The sequence below is a fragment of the Carlito syrichta genome, unplaced genomic scaffold (assembly GCF_000164805.1).
Source record: "Carlito syrichta isolate Samal-C Ts95f unplaced genomic scaffold, Tarsius_syrichta-2.0.1 Scaffold305756, whole genome shotgun sequence".
NCBI lineage: Eukaryota > Metazoa > Chordata > Mammalia > Primates > Tarsiidae > Carlito > Carlito syrichta.
The window spans coordinates 897,450-918,308 of NW_007249852.1; the positions used below are offsets into that span (position 1 = coordinate 897,450).

Consider the following 20,859-nt stretch of genomic DNA (forward strand, 5'->3'; position numbering starts at 1 on the left):
ATTTTTTGATTTATTGTAGAGATGAGGTCTCGCTGCCCATGTGGGTCTTGAACCCGCGGGCTCAGGCAATCCACTCACCTCAGCCTCCCAAAGGCGTGGGATTACAGGCTGAGCCACCGAGCCCGGCTAGTGGTTATATTTTAAAGCTCCTGAGTATGTTGCTACAAAAGAAATGAAAAATTCACTTGCCTTTGATATTATGCAATATTATGCACATTATGTATTTATGGTTTAAAATAAAATTTTCCAAGGACAAAAACATAAATTACAAAAGAAGTGTATTTCAAACAACCTAGCCAGAAGTGAAGATGATGTGCTCTCTAGAGCTCTGTGTTTGATGACCCAAAAAATGTCTCTAGAAATGGCTAAGATCCTGATATTACATAATAATTCACTGAAACACTTAAGTTAACTGTCCCACTTAGTGTGAGACAAGCCTCTGTAACTGAATATTATAACTGTCCCTAAAAGGTATGGGTTTATTAATTTTTTTGGAAACAAGGTCTTGCTCTGTCACCTAGGCTGCAGTACAGTGGCATGATCATAGCTCACTGAAGCATGGGCAATCCTGAACTCATGTGATCCTCCTGCCCCAGCCTCCTGAGTAGCTTTGACTACAGGCACACTCCAACACATCTGCATAGTTTTTGTTCTGTTTTGTTTTTGTGTAGATGAGGTCTCGCTATGGTGCCCAGGCTGGTCTTGAACTCCTGACTTCAAGCAATCCTCCTCCTGACTCGGCATCCCAAAGCACTGGGATCACACATGTGAAACACTGTACTCAGCTACGGTTACATTAGGTATTTCAATGAAACAAAAATCACTCTGGGTCTTCTCTTCGGGAAAAGAGAGTATCAGAAAGGAGAAAGAGAAAAACATCTGCAAAGTCTATTTTGCTCAATACAACAATCTGCGATATAAGGTGGTTCAAAAAACTCTTAGATACAGTTTATATACCTCCTCCAGAGCTAGCATGACTAGAATTCTAAAATATAAGTTGTAAGAACATATGATATACTCTTATTCAATCATGAATGCAAAACAGGGCACCGTAATCAAATGCTTATAGAATCCTACCATAAATATCAAAACAAAGACAAGCTATACAAATAGGCTATTTTTTCATCCAGGAGGAAAACTTGCCATAATTGTTTTTTTTTAAAACTAAATGAATACTACACAACTATATACAGGTACAAACTAATGTGAAATCTTTATCTATTTCATGAATAATCAAACTTCATGAGATCAAGCAACTTGATGTTTTAATTCACTACTGCATTCCCAATGCCTAGAAGAAAGTTCAGCGCCCACTAGGGAGGCTATACATATTTGTTGAAAGAATGGACTTGGTTGCATGTATTACACACAGTTCCAGAGTCAGATTGCCTGGGCTGGATATCTGGCTCCATTATTTATTAAGTTTGTGACCTGGGGCAAAATTCTTTAACCTGCAGCTGTCTTTTAGTTTCTTCATTTGCAAAATGGAGATAATTGCAGCCTCCACAGAATTTTCATTGAGTTTAAATAAGATAATACTTATGATATATTTATCATTGTTAGCAATTTTAAGTAGTGAATACCCCTATAACTTCCCTTCCTCAAAAAAGCAAACATGTTATTACTCCACCACAACCCAGACAAAGAATATTCACAGAAAGAGAAAAAACTTTCTGGTTAAGCAGTAGCTAAGGGTGGAGAAGGAGTGATTCACAACACTGCTTTTTACTTGGGCACAGTGACTAATACCTGTAATCCCAGCACTTTGGGAGGCATGGGCGAGAGGATTGCCTGAGTCCAGGGATTTGAGATCAGTATGGGCAATTTGATGAGACCTCATATCTACAATAAATCAAAAAATTAGCTGGGCGTGGTGACACACGCCTGTAGTCCCAGCTACTCAGGAGGCTGAGGTGGGAGGATTGCCTGGGCCCAGCAAGTTGAGGCTACAGTAGCTGTGAATGTACCACTGCACTAGCCTGAGTGCCAAAGTGAGACTCCCCAACTCAAAAAATAAAAAAGATTTTACTTGTTTAAATTATTTCTAAATCATTCAACATTTTAGAATAAATCTACTTCACTTAATTTTGCAAATAAAGCATTAACTGTATATTTTAGTTTTCAAATAATCATATATTTATTTACACCTAACATTTTAAAATATATAGTATTGTAATAATTATCTTCAATCATAACTTAAAGAGATCACCACTTCAAAGAAAAAAGGCTCAGAATTTTGAGATGAGATTTAAGAAAGTCATATTATAAAATTAAAACTAGCATAACTCAACAAATAGTAGATAACTTTTTGACCAACTTAAGAGATAGTTTGAACACAGCTAAGAAGACTCAGTGTTAGGGACTAAAATTTATTCTTATTCCACATTTATTTATTAATACACTACTAAATGTTAGGCATTCAGAATTTGAAGACAGCCAGGCCCAAAGGTATAACAATCACACTCAATGAAGTTGACACTCTAGCTGACCATAAACAACTATTAAACAGAAAGATAAACACAACTGAAATAAATGTAAAGTGAGTCTTAACTAGATATTGACTAGTTCTGTTTTGGGAAAGTGAGTGAGGAAGCTTCACAAGGATGGAAATATTATTTTTGGATCTAAATGATATAATCTTCAAATGTATACCTTGGTCTCTAATAATTAATTGTTTCATAATGTTAATTCTGTACTTGACACAGGCAAGGAAATGCCTGAAAAACAAAATAATCTCACTCACTATAAAGTGTATCTTCCCCCTTAAAAATGAGCAAAATGGCACTCTTGTTCATAAATAAATCTCTTCTATATATAGATTTACTCTCCATATGCTCACTCACTTGCCCCATTCAATTCATTTTACCACACTTGCTTGACTATGTCACTTGTATACAGATGGCTCATATCTAGCTGTTTCCAGTTCAGCTCTCTCAGGCTCACCTGGCTAGAGAGCACCCTTTGGAACACATACTGCCATTTGAAAAATATGTTCCTTTGCTACTTTAGCAAATGGCACACCATCTCAGTCCTCTAACCTAGAAACCAGGGAGTCACATTCCATTTCTCTTATTTCTCATCCCTCACACTCAATCCATCCACCCTGTCTTGTCCATTCTACTATTTGTTACTCTCTCCTATCAGTCACCCCCTATACATTCCTACCACTGCTGCCCTGACTCAGATCCTCATTTTTATCCTAACAGCCTCCCCACTTCTTTCTAGGTCTTCCTGCTGCCAAATCCATCTTCGCAAAATGCCAGTATGACTGCCTTGTTTAAAACCCATCCATCCTTGAGTCTTTGAAACATTCCAAATTCTAGCATCTCAAGTATCCTCATTTCCATACAAATAAACCCTTAGCTTCTAGGCTAAGGGGCTAAAACACTTTAATAATTAATGAATTAACTTGAATTAAACCAATTAATTTTCTTACCTCCTGCTCAGAGAGCCCATCAATTATTTCAGAAATCTCATGCTCACTCCTGGCAATGGTCGCTGAAAGACCAGCTCCCCTCTGCCCAACTCTAAATATGAGAGAGACTTTATAAACATATTTAAAAGCCTTTTATAAAGAAGACATATTAATTAAATTAACTATAGATTATTTTAACCAACTGAAAGTAAGAGAAGAAACCTAAAATATCACTGAGTAACTACTTTTAAGTAACCTAGTATGGTAACAATGGCTTAAATGCTAAGATTGAGATTTAAAGACTACAAGTTCAAATACAAATGATACAAGGGGGACTAAAAAAAAAGCTGAAATTATCTTTTGGAGGGTGGGCCCCCTGTAGTACACTTGGAATTTGTTCCTCCAGATCAAATGGTCAACAAAAGTTTTTATCTGGAAGTTTTGAGAAGGTTGCACCATGATGTGTGGAATAAGTGTCCCGACTTGTGGCAAACAGGTAATTGGTTCTTCCGCCATGATAACGCACCTACCAACACTGCAATGAGTGTTCAGCAGTTTTTGACCAAAAACAGCATGACCCCCATGTCACATCCCCCTATTCACCTGACACCCGAAGCAACTTTTGTTTCCCGGATGAAAAAAGTCCTCAAAGGGAGACATTTTATGGATGTGGAAGAGGTGAAACAAAAAATGGCAGAAGCACTAAAAGGCATCAAAATCGTTAAGGTCAAAAACTGTTTTGAGCAATGAAAAAAAGCATCTCGATTGGTGTATTGCATCAAATGGGGAGTGGTATGAAGGTGACTAAAATTTAAACATGTAAAAATAAATACACAATTTTTTATCAACAAATTCCAGGTTTTTTGGATCCCCTTCATAGAACCAGTCATGGGAACCTTCTGGAAAATCAGTTATTGATGCCATTTCCATTTCAAATTTCTCTTGTATGCCTTTTAGAGAATAGAATAGTAGACTTAGAAAAATACATCAAACATTTTTAAAAGAAGGAAACAAAACACAACCGATATCCCTCACAAAAACTTAACTGTGAGTAAAGAGGTTTGCAAGACTCTTATATGACACAGTGAATATATATATAAATATATAAAAAAATAAATAAATGTGTGCCGAAAGTAAAAAAAAAAAAAATCAGAAACTATCAAAATCAAGGTATGTTTAAATTGTTGATGAATTTAACATAGCTGGTAATAAAAAACTAAGGAATTACTCAGGTCTGTTCTTATTAACTATTATTCCCAAAGGAATTAGTATTTGTAAGAACTGAAGGGCAACCCCCTTGGGTCTCCTTCCAATGTGAGAGCTTCTCTAGCCTCTCAATAAATCCTGCTTTTAAAAAAAAAAAAACTGAAAAATTAACTTTAAAATATTCACTATTTTAGGGCTGGACTCGGTGGCTCAGCCTGTAATCCCAACACTTTGGGAAGCCGAGGCAAGTAGATTGTCCAAGTCTGCAGGTTCAAGACAGCCCAGGCAACTTGGCCAGACCTCATGTCTACAATAAACAAAAAAATTAGCTGGGCGTGGTAGCACATGCCTGTAGTTCCAGCTACTTGGAAGACTGAGGCGGAAGGATGGTCGGAGCACAGCAGGTCGACACTGGGGTGACTGTGAGTATGCCACTGCACTCCAGCCCGGGTGACGAAGTGAAACTCCAACTCAAAATAAATAAATAAAAAGGAAAATATTCACTATTCAAAAATATTCACTAAAAATACTTAGATTCAGCAGGACGATTATATATAAAAATAGTAAAGTCATTAAGACACAATTTTTACTGGTTGGTATTAAAGTTTTTAAAAATGTTTTTTCAGCCCACACCATGCTTTAAAAAGCTTTATATTCAACATAAAAGTTATTTATGTCCTTTCTTAATTATCAGTTTTAGGAAAAAATAAATAAAAGTGCAAATGTGTGACTTGAAGGAAAATATTATAATCATTAAACAACAAATTACTTACCGTTGAAATCTTTCTTGTTGTTCTCTCTGTTTTCGAATTTCTGGAAACTGCTTTTCATAGTATTCTCTCGTTTTGCTTTCTTTAGCTTTCCTCCGGGGATTATTTTCTATTCTGTCCACTTTTTTCTCCCATGCCTCCATGAGCTGGTCATAACGTTGGCAGATTTTTTGTTCCTATTAAATATCCGTAGCAAATTAATAACAATTAAACTAAACTTTCTGATTCTGATAAACTTAATATTTTAAAATAAATGCTACTTCTTAAGATTAAGTCAGAAGTACATTTGGCCTATGATTCAATTGTGAATGAAAAGTTGTCCTTTATTTAAAAAAGGCCAGGCTTAGTAGCTCACACCTGTAATCCTAGCCCTTAGGGAAGTTGGGGTGAGAGGACTGTCTGAGCCCAGGAGTTCGAGAACAGCCTAGGCAACATGGTAAGACCTCACCTCTACAATAAAAAATAACAAAATTTTTTAAAAGCTGCCGTTGAGTTGAAAGAAGAGAGAGAAAAGCAGCTGTCTCTTATGTCAGATCAACATGTAGTACATATTTTGGCTGAATTTTTTAGTTAATGTTAAAGGCCACAACAATTAATAAACTAATTGATGACCTGCTACTAGAAGTTGACCAGCTATATTTTGCTGATAACAGTATATCTTCGTTGTCCAAAAAAGGTGAAAATTAAAAACAGAAACATGTAAATAGTTCGCAATAACTTGATCAATTACCCAAAGACAACCATATTAGCAACCATTTTTATTATCCTTCTAATCTGTCAGAGAAAATATGCAGGGTTTAACCATTCTATTGTTGGAGGTTCTGGCTACCTGCAGTTTTTTGCAGTTATAAATAATGCTACATAATAAACACATTTGACAATGAGGGAAAGTCAGGAATTGGTTGTACTTTATGATAAAAAGAAATCCAATGAACTACACAAAATTGAGAATTAATGCTTTTAGAGAAATAAGTGAATTATAATCTCACTTTTTAAATAGAGAAGACAGAAGAACCCTCCATTACGGGCACAGAGCTGTATATATCTGACAACACACAGATAAAGAAAAGTGAAGAAAGACTCACAAAAACTAACATTGGTCATCTAAAAAAAGTGGCATTAGAGAAGAGAATATAATCTTCCTTACATTCCATACCACACTTACTTCCCAATCATTCTTTTTTCTTTTTCTTTTTTTTGAGTTGGAGTCTCACTCTGTTGCCCAGGCTGGAGTGCAGTGGTACACTCACAGCCACCACAGCCTTGACCTGCTGAGTTACAGCAATCCTTCCATCTCAGCCTTCCAAGTAGCTGGAAATACAGGCATGCGCCACCACACCCAGCTAATTTTTTTGATTTATTGTAGAGCTGAGGTCTCACCAAGTTGCCCAGGCTGGTCTCACCAAGTTGCCCAGGCTGGTCTTGAACACATGGGCTCAGGCAATCCTCTCACCTCGGCCTCCCAAAGTGCTGGGATTAAAGGCGTGAGCCACTGCACCTGGCCCCAATCATCTTTTCAACTCCCACATGTCTTCTGTGTCCTTCACGTTTTCTCCATTTCTACTGCCATCTCTACAACCCAGGAGAACATCCCTCACCCAGATTAAAAAGACTCCTAACGGTTTCCCGTGCATTTTTTTTTTTTTCCAGTTTGGTTTTACTCTGTGGCCCAGGCTGGAGTACAGTGGCATGCTCATGGCCACCAGAGCCTCAACCTGCTGGGCTCAGGTGATCCCTCTGCCTTAGCCTTCCAAGTAGCTGAAACTACAGGCATGTGCCACCATGCCTGGCTAACTTTTTGATTTATTGTAGAGACGAGCTCTCACCAAGTTGCCTAGGCTGGTCTCCATACCCTGGGTTCAGGCAATCCTCTCGCCTTGGCCTCCCAAAGTGCTGGGATTACAGGCTTGAGCCACCGCACCGGGCATTCCTGTGTATTCTTAATGTTCAAATGCAAATTCTTAAAATACAAATCTGAACATTACACTTCCTCAGTTTAAAATTTTTACAGGTACCTTCAGAATCTGATCCAAGGTCTCCCAGGTAATCCCCATGACTCTGGCTTTCCTTAGAAGTCCTACTTCTCACCATAATGCCAGTTCAGTCTATACTCCAGCCAACTCAATCTACACTCTTTCCAGTTTCCAGAACTTCACTTAAACTGCTCCCTCTGCTTATACAAGTTTACACAGGGTTTTCCCATGAAACTTCCCTTCATGATTTCTATCTGCATTAGGTGTCCCCTTTGGTCATCTGTGTGTTCATGATCATGGCATAACAATAATACCGTCACTGCCTGCTGACTTCTCTGCCCCAAGTCATCTTAGGATTTCCAAGGGCTAAAACTATACGGTTACCTTGCTCAGCTTTATAAAATAATACATAGAACAGAGTACACAGTCAAAAAATATTTATTAAGCATCAGTGAGTATATAAACTTTACTCTCTCAAGTGTGAAAAAGTCTTTGCTCCTGTCTTTGTATCACCAGTGCGCTCACTTAGCAAGTACCATAATTACAACAAAATAACTTAGACAGAAAAAATTCGTAAGCTAATTTCTTATGTAATATTTGTGTATTCTTGTCAAAAAGACAATTCAGGACCAGTAATCTAGGATAGTATTGAAGGACTAGACTGGCAAATTAGAAGTTTTATACCAAATAAAAGCTGTCAACTCTTGAACTTTACAACTCATTAAATTGTCAGATTATTAAAAGTAAGGTACAAAGTTCAATTTTGATGTGGATTTAAAAAGCACCATTTATTTAATAGACACCTGAATTTAAATGTATCAACATTTTGTCTGTAAAATTAGTATAAACATATTCAAAAATAAAAATATTGGCATTATATTTTCTGTAACTTAATTTCCATGAAAATTATAACCACGAAACTTTTAGACTGCAAGTTGTATAATAAAACATGAAAACTATTTGAGTTTAAAAAGCTGAACCCTAGCTGACCCAGTTTCTAATAAGAAAGAATAACATCTAATTAGCATGCCTATAACTTACCCACATTTGTTTGAGGCTTAAGAGACTAAATGTAAATTACCTATTTAACTTTCTTTTTTAAATTAACTACTCACCATTTTCATTATTCTGGCTAAATGGAAATGTTATATATAGATGCCCAATGAAATTAATTTGGTAATGACAGTAAATGTGAATTATAATGTCAAAATGTTACTAGAATTAGATTTATATTTAAGTCACATGTATAGTTACTTTCTAAATCAGCACTTATCCTCAAACAGAATCAAGGATCATTCTCATTAATAATGGAAAAGGGAATACCTAAATAAGCATGAATGAGAAAGTTGTACAAATTTCAGTTAACAAGGATAGGACCTCACCCTTTGTTTTCTTGCATGATTTCTTCTTTTAAAAAATAAAATGAGTTTTTTCCTCATCACCTGGTTTCTAGAAGAGAAAAATATGGTTGCATGACTTTAAGAAAAAGCACAATTTAATAATGTAGTCACTTTTCCCAGAGACACTGGAAAACAGGCAATGATCATTTAAGACTCTATGGTGTGATCAAAGTTAGGCCTAATTTTCTCACCCTGCAAAACAAGACTTTATACTTTTTTGCAATAATTAGAACTGACTAAAATTCCTCCCATTCTATAGCAGTACTTTATATAAATGGTTAATTTTCAATTAATACATCTAATTATAAGGCAAATATTATTTTCAAATTAAAATTATAGTTACTGATTCTTCTTAAGAACTCTGGTGATATAAATATCTTTGTAAACTCTTGGAGGAGGGGAGGTGGAAGAGAAGGAAAAGCTTTTAAAGTTACCTCCCTACATCAGGTAAGGTGCTGACCTCCCTTCTATGAGGAGACTGTATACCAACATATTTAGAGAGAAGTGACATCTGCTTTAAACAGAAAATTTTCTTCAGTCACAGAAATGACAAAATCCACTCTAAGAAGTAATAGAGGGCATTGTGATAAGACAGGAAGATTTCTCATATATCTTAATCACTTTCAAATTTGAAGCATTGTGACCTTCAAAAACAATGACATGCAGGTTCAAATATAAATATTTATACCCCACCTACTTCCAGAAAGGATTTCAAGCTGATTATTCAAATATAAATACAAAGCCAAGGCAAGCAGAAGTAAATTTTTGGATTATCTGCCACTCAGGACTAACAGTGACACTGGCTCCACTCAAATAAACATGGACAATCAGGAGCTGGCTATATGAAAAAGTAGCCAAGAGATGAAAAGAATTATTAAAAGGTACATTTGCTATTTCATACAAAGCAAATGGCAGTGATGAAAGAATAGCTACTGATTGATTCATATGGATGCATGCAGCTGAGTAAATACTTCAAAAGGCGATGTACAGTGGGAGCATTACCGTATATTCAATTTTTTCTAATTATAATTATGTACTATTCAAAAGCAAATGACAATCAATAAATACAATTTTAAATGTTTCCCCAAAACAAAAATGAAGTCAGTCAGTCAATAACCCATCTCAAGACAGAGCATTAAATAGGCAATGTAGATGACATGAAATAAATCAAAGATAGAGCTGCTCTACAGCTTATATTGGGAGAATAAAGACAGAACACAAACATAACTGAAGCTTTGTGAAAAAAAAAACATTAAAAGTAGCCAATTAGATTTTATCTGCTAGTTTCCTCTTTAAAAAATGTTAAAACAGCTATGCAGTTCCAAAACAAGGTATATTTTATATGAGTTTTACCTAAGGGTTCTCAAGATCATAGTAGCATTTCACAGAAAAATCCATAAATATATAGCTTTTATTACGAACCATTTACAAGAGTTGAAATTATTTAAATTCAATTGTTTTCATGCATACTACCATGCAAATTATATTTGCCACCAGTTCTGCAAAGTAGTCAACTATTGCACATACTCTCAGTAAGAAATTTTTAAAAAGAAAAATATAAATGTATATAAATATATATAAATATATATAAATAGCAATGTGCTTATTAGTAACCATATTAATTAGTAATTATAATGTTCTATCATACTTAATGAAACATATAAAGTAGAATATCACATTTTTGTCACAAACTAAGAATAATCATCTAAAATTCTCTTAAAGTATGATAATTTTTTTAAAAAAGATATCTCTCTAGCTATTCTATCTCTTTAGCTCAATCAGATCAAGAAATTAGGTTTTCTTTTCACTTATTTTCTCATTCCAAAATCTGCATTCATAAAGGCCTGGTACTAGGATGAGCAAGGCTAAGCAAACTACATTCTGGAGCAGCCTCCTCACCCACAATGAGGTGACTGAGCGCTTCCAAGGCACCAGGACATTAAATGGCAGAAGGATCTACAAATACCGTCATTAGCAACAGTCATGGAAGGGATTTCCCTAGAATAGGATTTTGAATAATGATAAAATGATCCGTGGCACTTCTACTTTGCAATGGCAGATGTGGCTTGGTGGGGGACGGTGTCATCACTAGTCTTAAATGAAAAAGCTTCATTATCTTACTTCATCATGCGCCTTGCAGGTACTCCACTGAAAAAAAGACAAAACAGGAGGCAAAAAATTCAAGCCTCAAGGTAAGCCATTTCAATGTTAAGTATCCACCTTTTTTACTAGCAGATTATAAAACCAGCTAGTTTTATGCAACAATTTATTTCATTTTTTGGCCTCGGAAACTCAAAGCTGTTACCCCAACCCCCAAGAAGCCAGAGGAAGATAACATATAGTAAAATGACAGCAAATTACACAAATCTAATACACACCTACACTACATTATAACAATGTCAGCAGATAACATAAAAATGATCTCTTTATAGAATATATGGTCTTTAACTGAAGAACTCCAAAGATGATCAATACTTACGTCTTGATGTTCTCATGGTACACCTTGGTATCTGATGGCTGGTTATAGAGTGGCTATAAAATAAATCAAATATTTATGTATAAAATGTTGTACATATGTCTATGAAAAAACAAAGAAACAACATTATAATGCAAGCATGGTAAAGTTCTAATGGGTCTACACAATAACATGCCCTATCAAAACCTCCAGACTTTTAGGTTTCCTGAATAACTCTGTTTTTATCCCATCTCCTAATAATGCCACTGCTGTAAAAAAGTTGACAAACCCATTGTTCCTCATAATTAATATTTATTCATAGGTTTTTACTTTCAAAGGCAAAGGAAAATTAAGCACTGTCACCATCCTAATAGTATGATTCAAAGAACTTTCTATCTCTGTTCTTAATTCTTTCTCCTTCAACCTAGAATGATTAAATAGTTACTTAGGCAAAAACATGCTCACAATGATGCTTCTGCAAAGGTAACCTAGTTCATTCACCATTATTTTAAACTTCATCACAAATTCTGCCCAGCTACATCCCTCTCATCCCAAAACAAATGAGTTATATGGTAACTTATCCCAAGAAAAGCACTGGAAATGAAAAAGTAATTTCCTACTTACCAGTTCAACTTTTGGACCAAGACCTTCAAAGATTTTATGAGCCTCTTCTGCTTTTTTCTAGAGATAAAAACATTGTTGTATTGTATAATTAAAAATATTACCTAAGGACAAAATCACTATTTCAAAGTATTTATCTAAGGCTAATCTGCAGATGAAGTTACCCTTATTTCCAAATATTCTTTCTCTATATGATAAGCTGAAATGCTCTCCAATTACTTTTTCTTTTTATAAATTTGTAGCTACAGTGATAGAAAGCTCTGATTGTATTTTCATAGATTTCCTCACCAAATTCAGTCAAGACTTAACGTGTGTATTGAAAGCAATACCTAAAGAATTAGTAAGTTCTTAAAAGCAAATACACAGTAAGAGTCTAGAGTGAAAGAATAAAGATTCACTATTAGAAAAAAATTCCCCAAACATTCTAAATACTTTAACTCATACCATTTAAAAAAATATAAATTAAAAAAATTTTTAAAAATATAAAATACCATCAAGTGGCCAACCTTTACTGTAGTAAACCACATCGATATTGCTGAAGAAAGATTATAATAAACTTATTTTCTAGTTACAAAGAATCCTCAAAATAACTGAACAATAAAGGAAACAGCTAGTTTAAATTACTTAAAGTATCTACAGCTATAATACCCGAATGCACCAAATCTTATCTGAATTACCTAAAGTGCTCAATAGTGGATAAATGTAGAAATATAATAAATATATAATATATAAATAGAGATCTATATTTCAAAAGTAAAGTACATTTTAACAGAAATCTTCCTTGTTAAGGACAGAGAAACCTATTAATACTTTGGCAGGAAAAATTTTAGCTTAAAACCCTCATGTTTCTATAATTTAGTTTTTATTCTAAATCTGTAAATAGAAATAAATACTTCTTCAAACAAATGTTCAGTATATTCTATCTACCAGGTACTTGCTAGGCACTAAGAAAACAATGAATAGGATAACCCTTCATCATAGGAAGATGAGGGGTCTTAGAAGGCTTCCTGGAATAAATGATACTTGAGCTGGCTCTGGAAGTATGAGTGTGCTCAACAAAGAGAAAAGATAAAACATGGGGCCACCTGAAAGCAGGGGCAACTTTGTGGGGTAAAAGTAGCAACAACTTAAGGGAACATTCAAAACCTGTTTTTGTAGAATATTTCTACGAAAACAGAGTCAGGGCAAGGGTCAGAGACAGGTAAGCATATTAAGCACCAATAAAAGATTTGGGCTATTCTGTAGAAAGTCAAATTCTCAAAAGATTTTATTTAAAAAATCATGCAACGAGACACAAAGATGAAGGATGGGTTAGAAAGGAAAAAGACTCAATAACTATGTGAGAGTTGAAGGCTCAAAGTAAACTAATGGCAAAGGGGGAAGAAAGAAGTAATTGACCAGTCCAATATTTAGGAGGTAGGACTGATCCTCTTCATTGATTAACTCAGTGTATAGAGAGTGGCAGTATGGAGAACTGGATAATTCCTAGGAAACTGGCCTAGGTGACTACAGGTTGTTGGCACTAAGTATACCCTCTGCTATCAATCCTTTCTTTCTTCTGGTATCACATTCTCCTGCAAATTCATCTAACTAAACTATAAACAAGATGTTCCTGAAAACTTCTCTACTACATTCTAACAACCATGTTTCTATATTATTATTATTATGAAAAATCAGAATATTTACAAATATTTTTGGAACCTACAAATCAATAGGGTAACAGTAAACTGAGCTGTTAAAAACAGTCCAGGAGAATAATCCACTAGAGACTAAATAAACTTAGTTTGAAGTTTAAAATGATACAAGTCAATTTTTCTCTCAGGAAGTCAACTTTAAAACTAACACTCAGGGCAGTTTTGTTCCTCCCACTAATTTTCTAAATAAAAGAAAGATATCTTATACATGATAGTCTCTATCTCTTAAGTCACACTCGGTTTAATTCCAACCAGTATAGACTGCTACCACATAAGGAATAAGAAAAAGATGTACTTTTGTTATTTCCCCGTGTCTCTTTGTTATGGTGCCAAAATAAATAAGGTCATTCAGCTGGGCATGGTGGCTCATGCCTGTAATCCCAGCACTTTGGGAGGCAGAGGCGAGAGGACTACCTGAGCTCAGGGGTTCGAAACCAGCCCGGGCAACATGGTCAGACCTCGTCTCTATGATAAATGAAAAATTAGCCAGGTGTGGTGGTACACACCTGCAGTTTCAGTTATTTGGGAGGATGAGGCGGAAGGATCACTTGAGCCCAGCAGTCGAGGCTGCGGTGGCCATGAGTGTGCCACGGCACTCTAGCCTGGGCGACAGAGTGAGACTCCGACTCAAAAAAACCAAAAACCAAATAAGGTCATTCAAAAAAGAATGCTAAGAAAGCAGGGAGGGCCTCACAAAAGGCAGCATAGTAAGCCTCCTCTCCAGGAGACCCTACTACAATTCTGGAACTGTACAAGTATATATATATATATATGTAACATATATAGGAAAAGATGAGCCAGGCTTGATGGCTCATGCTGGTAATACCAGCACTTTGGGAGGTCTAGGAGGCAGGATTGCTTTAGCAACATAGCAAGACCCTGTCTCTACAAAAACAAAAAACTAGATGGCATGGTGGCATGTGCCATGTAGTTCCGGCTACTCAGGAGGCTTGAGGTAGAAGGAAAGCCTGAGCCCAGGAAGTTGAGGCTGCAGTGAGTTGTGATTGTGCCACTGCACTCCAATCTGGGTGACAGAGTGACACCTCGGCTCAAAAAAAAGATGACTTCTCTTAAGCATTTTACAAAAACTTACAAAAACTTAATGAATTTCCACAATTTTCAGCTCTAATCCTATTGCTGTATCCTTAAGCTCACAAACTGGCCATTTAACTCATAAGTCCACAAAAGTTTAACGAATCAACAGATTTCACATAAAACCTCTTATCTCTGACTTCTTTTTTTTGAGTTGGAGTCTCACTCTGTCACCCAGACTGGAGTGCAGTGGACGCTCCCAGCCACCGCAGCCTCCACCCGCTGGGCTCCGGAGATCCTTCCACCTCAGCCTTCCCAGTAGCCGGAATTACAGGCATGCGTTACCACGCCCGGCTGATTTTTTTATTTATTGTAGAGATGAGGTCTCGCTGCCCAGGCGGGTCTCGAACCCGCAGGCTCAGGCAATCCACTCACCTCAGTCTCCCAAAGGTGCGGGATTATAGGCTGAGCCACCGAGCCCGGCTATCTCTGACTTCTTAAACAAGAGAGCAACTGTCTAGCCTGGGCTATATTCCCCCCATCTGGCATGGCCCAAGGCAATGGTACTCATTACTTGTTTCCCTTACTGTCTTCCACCTTTACTTGATTTATCTTGGTGTAGATTGTTGTGACCACTCAATAAAATGAATTAATTCTGAACACAGCCAACATAATAATATTACTTGCCCATATTTTTACTTGCCCATGACATATGGACAAGTAATATTATTATCTTGGCTGGGTTCAGAATTAATTCATTTTATCAAGTGGCCACAACAATCTACACCAAGATAAATCCAAGATTCTCATTTATGTATCTATGTACACACACACACACACACACACACACACACACACACACATATCTGAATCCAAGATCATTCTTATAAATGTGTATTTAATTATTAACTCCCAGTTGCTTTTCTTTCTTTTTTTTAAATTTTAAAGATGTAGGATACAACTCAGGGTTGTACATAAATGTACATAAATGGTCATCGTACAGGTAAAGTTTGAGCCTCCCACTGGTCCTCATTTTGCCTGGTTTGGGATCAGGTACCCTTATTAGTGTTATGTGCTTCTCCCCCCCAGTCCCTGGCAATGACCCACTACAGCCAATTCCTTTCATGTAGTATTATGATGTTCCCAGTTGCTTTTCTTAAAGCAAATTTCCCCCATGATCTGGGCTATTGTAAAGTTACAGGCTGTCTATGCAACATAGACTAACTGGTAAATCTACTCACCACAGGGCAAATAAATGGAAACAATCCGTCCTTTTACCTGATGATCACCTTTAGCTAAAGCCTAGTTGCTCCCACAGTACTGAAGTATATTATCATTTCTTGGACTGATGACTTCTGGAAGTTCAGTGTTAAGAAGATGTGTTGAAGCCGGGCTTGGTGGGTCAGCCTGTAATCCCAGCACTTTGGTAGGCCGAGGAGAGTGGATTGCCTGAGCCCATGGGTTCGAGACCAGCCTGGGCAACTTGATAAGACCTCGTCTCTACAATAAATCAAAAATTAGCTGGGTGTGCTAGCGCACACTTGGAAGGCTGAGGCTGAAGGATAGCTGGAGCCCAGCAAGTTGATGCTGGGGTGGCCATGAGTATGCCACTGCACTCCAGCCTGGGTAATGGAGTGACTCCAACTAAAAAAAAAAAGAAAAAAAGAAAAAGAAAAAAAGCTCAGTTGAAATACTTGCTTTATATTGAGGTGAAATCAGTTTATCCTTAACTGTTAGTTCCGGAGCCAAGTTCTAGACAAAAACTAACTTTGAAATTATAAAAATGATTCATAGAATTGAGACATGGCTTTCCTAAATCCATGAACATTTTGTTTGTTTGCTTGCTTGTTTTTGAGTAGGAGTCTCACTCTGTGCAGAGGCCCACTCACAGCCAAGGCAGCCTCAACCTGCTGGGCTCAGGTGATCCTTCCACCTCAGCTTTCCAAGTAGCTAGAACCACAGACGTGGGCCACCATGCCCAGCTAATTTTTTTTATTTATTGTAGAGAAAAGGTCTCACCAAGTTTCCCAGGCTAGTCTTGAACCCCTGGGCTCAGGCAATCTGCTCGCCTCCACTTCCCAAAGTGCTGGGATTACAGGTGTGAGCCACCACATCTGGCTATGAACATTTTTAATTCAAAATATGAAAGAAAAAGTTTTTCTAATAAACCTTAAAAAAGCAAAGTCTACCTAAAGGTCAAAGTCTACCTCAAATATCTTAACTAAGGTTCAAATCATACCCCAGCTATCAATTCTGAACTGAAGCTAGTAATAAAGTTCATTTCTATATCAAATGACCTATCTTTACTATAACATTATCAGTGGTCAGCATTAAATGTCCATTGTAAAGGAAAAAAATTATAGAACAGCAGCTTTATATTATATGCTACCAAACTTGCTTGACAGTATTTATATAATAGAAGACTCAGTTGAAAAAATTCTGATTAAATAATATTTATTCGATATATAATGTAAAATTAAATACTGCATAATTTAAATATTTAATAGAGATCAACTTCCTTTCAATCTATAAGGAAAAAACACCAAGCTTCAGTAAACCAAAGTTCATGAACATTAAAAATTATACCAAAACTGGGTTTTAATAAAATTAAAATTACAACAGAACTAGAAAAGGCAGAGTCAGGTGAGTTTAAAAGCCTGTGTGCTGCCAGAGATGACACAAACTTACCCGATTCTCATCATAAATAATTTGGACAATACTACGGTGTTTCTGCTCCACAGGAGGAGGAGACACAGGCTTCTCAGGCTCTGGAGGTTTAGCTGCTTCTTCTTCAAGTTGTTGCTAAGAGATCCAGAAAGGACGAGTCAAGCATCTGCTCCATATCACCCCACCAGTAATTAATTGCAAGAGATAACACAATACTACTGAGCATTGCTTGCCGATTCTACAGAATAACTTTTTAATCTACAAGGGTAGACTCAAGGGCTCAAAGAAAAACAAATTTATTTTGACTAATAACTTAACACAGATCACCACAAGAGAAATAGGTAAGATATTTTTTAAAAATTAAGAGGGGGAACCCCTTCGGGTCCCCTCCCACTGTGGGACCTTTTCTGTCCTCTCAATAAATCCTGCTTTCAAACAAACAAATAAATAAATAAATAAAAACTAAGAGGAAACATCCTTTAAGATTTTAATTTATATAAATTTCAAGCAAAATAATAAGAGAAATTACACCTAATGAAGGTAATCGATATATATCTATCACGAAGACCTTTGATGACATTGTAAGAACATCTTTATATGTTGTAGATACACAGTATGTGCTGATGTCTGGTGGGAAGAATATGGCAGAAAGGAGTTTAAGGGTTAATTCTAACACAGCACTGAGCCACCTCCCAACCCCGAAACCTTTATATAATATTGTATTGTGTTCCAGTCAAGAGGCACTGGGCACATCTACAAAGATATGGACTGCTGGTGTGTACAATTATACAGCAAAAAGTTATCCATATTAGTGTGCTTAGGTTTCAGTCTTAGGGTCACCTTTAAAACTGGTGTGATCCTAGGACTCTTTCTGGGCCTTTATCTCAATCTTAAGTACCTAAAGCACTCATCTGTAAAGTAGGGATAACAATACTACCTATCCTATAGGCTTTTTAAAGGGTAAAAATGGCTTTTTAATATATAAAGCACATTACAACAAAAGTTGTAAATATTATCTAGTATTATAAGTGAAGTAAACAGGGACTCATCTGCTTTATCCACTGCTTTTTTTTTTCAGTACCTGAAACAGTGTCTAATACCTAATAAATGCTTGACAAAATCCACATGAATAAATATAGTGTAAGTCCACTGGCTAAGATGTTAACTGCCTAAGATGATAAAAAAGACATTGGGTGAAGACAAATTAAGATTAAATCTAAGATCTAAAGGAAAAAACTATCTGTACTACTAAGAAAGACTAATAGTCAAAAATTCCAGTCCAATGAGTCAGACCATGCCCAAGTGAAGGCATAAAAAGCAACCAATAGAGAAACTAGCAGGAATACTTCCACTTTGGAATTACAAGTACTCTTACAGTCTGAAAGCTGTATAAGCAAAAGAAAGATATTTAAGATTCTACAACCATTTTTATGGGAATAGATTCTTCAATGATATCCTTTCTTTCCTGTTTAGAGGGCAGGAATTTCTGTTCAAGAAGAAACAATCCTGAGGAAATCACACTGCTCTTAGTACCTAAATATCCCCGGAAAAAAACTATTATAATTAAAAGGCTAAAAACAAACAAAAATACACAAAAAACAAAGCCTTTCCTAATCTGTTTGTTGTTTTACATTAACTTTGCAATAATTTTGTCACATTTAAAAGGTACATTTAATTGGAATACTTATTGAAATTGTATGAAATATGATTTAGTGCAAGATGAGTACACGTTATTAATATACTGTTTCTATCCAGTTATATTTCTTTATTTTCTCTAGTTTCTTTTATATCTCTTAATAAAACTTATAGCTCCTATATGTCCTGACATGGCCACACATTATATTTCATTATTTCTAATTATTATAGTACAATTCATAATGGTCCTATATTTCATCATGTCTCATCATTATGGGTTATATGTACATTTACTGTGTGCCGCATGCTATACAATATATTTAGTAACTCAACTCATAAAACAATCATGAGATTTAGTTGGCAATATTACTAATATTATTACCATTTTACAAATAAAAAAACTAAAGCCAAAAGAAAGAAAAGACAGATTCAACACAATTAGATCCTAGTATTTGAGTGTCACAGCAGTATTACTCATAACAGTCAAAACCCATATATTCACCAGTTATTGAAAAGATAAACAAAATATAGTATACCCATGCAATGGAACTCAGCCATAAAAAGTAATGAAGGAGCCGGGCTCAGTGGCTCAGCCTGTAATCCCGCGCCTTTGGGAGGCTGAGATGAGTGGATTGCCTGAGTCCGCGGGTTCGAGACCCGCCTGGGCAGGCAAGACCTCATCTCTACAATAAACCAAAAAATTAGCCAGGCGTGGCAGCGCGGACCTGAAATTCCGGCTACGCAGAAGGCTGAGGCGGAAGGATCGCCAGAGCCCAGCAGGTCGAGGCTGCGGTGGCCGGGAGCAGCCACTGCACTCCAGTCTGGGCGACAGAGTGAGACTCCAACTCAAAAAAAAAAAAAAAAAAGTAATGAAGGGCTAGGCACAGTGGCTCAGATCTATCATCCCAGTGCTTTGAGAGGCTGAAGTGGAAGGATTACTTGAGCCCAGGAGCCCAAAGTTACAGTGAGCTATGATTGCACCACTGCACTCTAACCTGGGTGACAGAGCAAGACCCCATCTCACGGAAAAAAAAAATGTAATAATGTACTGATATAAGATACAACATAGCCGGGCTCGGTGGCTCAGCCTGTAATCCCGCACCTTTGGGAGGCTGAGGTGAGTAGACTGCCTGAGCACTCCAGTCTGGGCGACAGAGTGACTCTAACTAAAAAAAAAAAAAAAGATACAACATTTGCAAATTATACTTCAATTTTTAAAAATCCTTCCTCAAAAAAAGTATTTTAAAAAAGTAGGCCAGGTGCCATGCCTTGTGCCTGTAATTCCAGCTACTCAGGACACTGAGGCAGGAAGCTCACTTTAGCCCAGGAGTTCAAGGAAGCAGTGAGCTATGACTGTGCCACTACACTCAAACCTGGGAAACAGAGTTAGGCCTTGTCTATTAAAAAAACAAAAAGAAAAGGAAGTAAAATGACTGGCCACAAATTAAGATGATATCTGCCATACACATAACTGATAAAAGACTTCAGGAAATCCTAAAAGCAAGATAACAAACAAAATAAGAGAATATAGAAAAAAGACTTGAACAATGTACATAACAATGCATAAGTAACCCATAAACAAAGGAAAATAAGCCCAGCCTTATTCTTAATTAAGGAATTACAAATTAAAACAGTGAGAAATACTTCGCATTCAACTGAAGAAAAAAAACAAAGAAAAAACCAAGAATGCATGCAAACTGGTACTAATATATGTTGCCAGTGGGAATATAAAATGGTATGATAATTTTAGCAAATTCGGTATCTTCTAGTTCACTCAAAGATGTGCAAAATCTCAGGCCATGCCAGGCTCGGTGGCTCAGCCTGTAATCCTAGCACTTTGGGAGGCCAAGGGGAGTGGATTGCCTGAGCCCATGGGTTCGAGACCCACGCAGGCAACTTGGCGAGACCTCGTCTCTACAGTAAATCAAAAATTAGTCAAGCGTGGTAGCGCGTGCCTGTAGTTCCAGCTACTTGGAAGGCTGAGGCAGAAG

The 20,859-nt window shown here is 36.6% G+C and overlaps 1 protein-coding gene across 8 annotated transcripts in view; it reads right to left on the reverse strand.

Moving 5' to 3' along the window:
* NCOR1 (nuclear receptor corepressor 1) overlaps window positions 1-20,859 on the reverse strand; it is a 147,778-nt gene that overhangs the window by 101,983 nt on the left and 24,936 nt on the right. For 6 of the 8 annotated variants that reach the window (XM_021714772.1, XM_021714776.1, XM_021714773.1 and 3 more), the window contains exons 6-12: window positions 17,255-17,368; window positions 11,844-11,900; window positions 11,244-11,296; window positions 10,886-10,912; window positions 8,747-8,813; window positions 5,395-5,567; window positions 3,437-3,527 (exon numbers count right to left, since the gene is read on the reverse strand). In XM_021714772.1, the coding sequence (XP_021570447.1) occupies window positions 3,437-3,527; window positions 5,395-5,567; window positions 8,747-8,813; window positions 10,886-10,912; window positions 11,244-11,296; window positions 11,844-11,900; window positions 17,255-17,368 (582 nt within the window). The remainder of the gene's footprint in view (window positions 1-3,436; window positions 3,528-5,394; window positions 5,568-8,746; window positions 8,814-10,885; window positions 10,913-11,243; window positions 11,297-11,843; window positions 11,901-17,254; window positions 17,369-20,859) is intronic. The other 2 variants (XM_021714775.1, XM_021714774.1) reach the window with 1 other exon arrangement.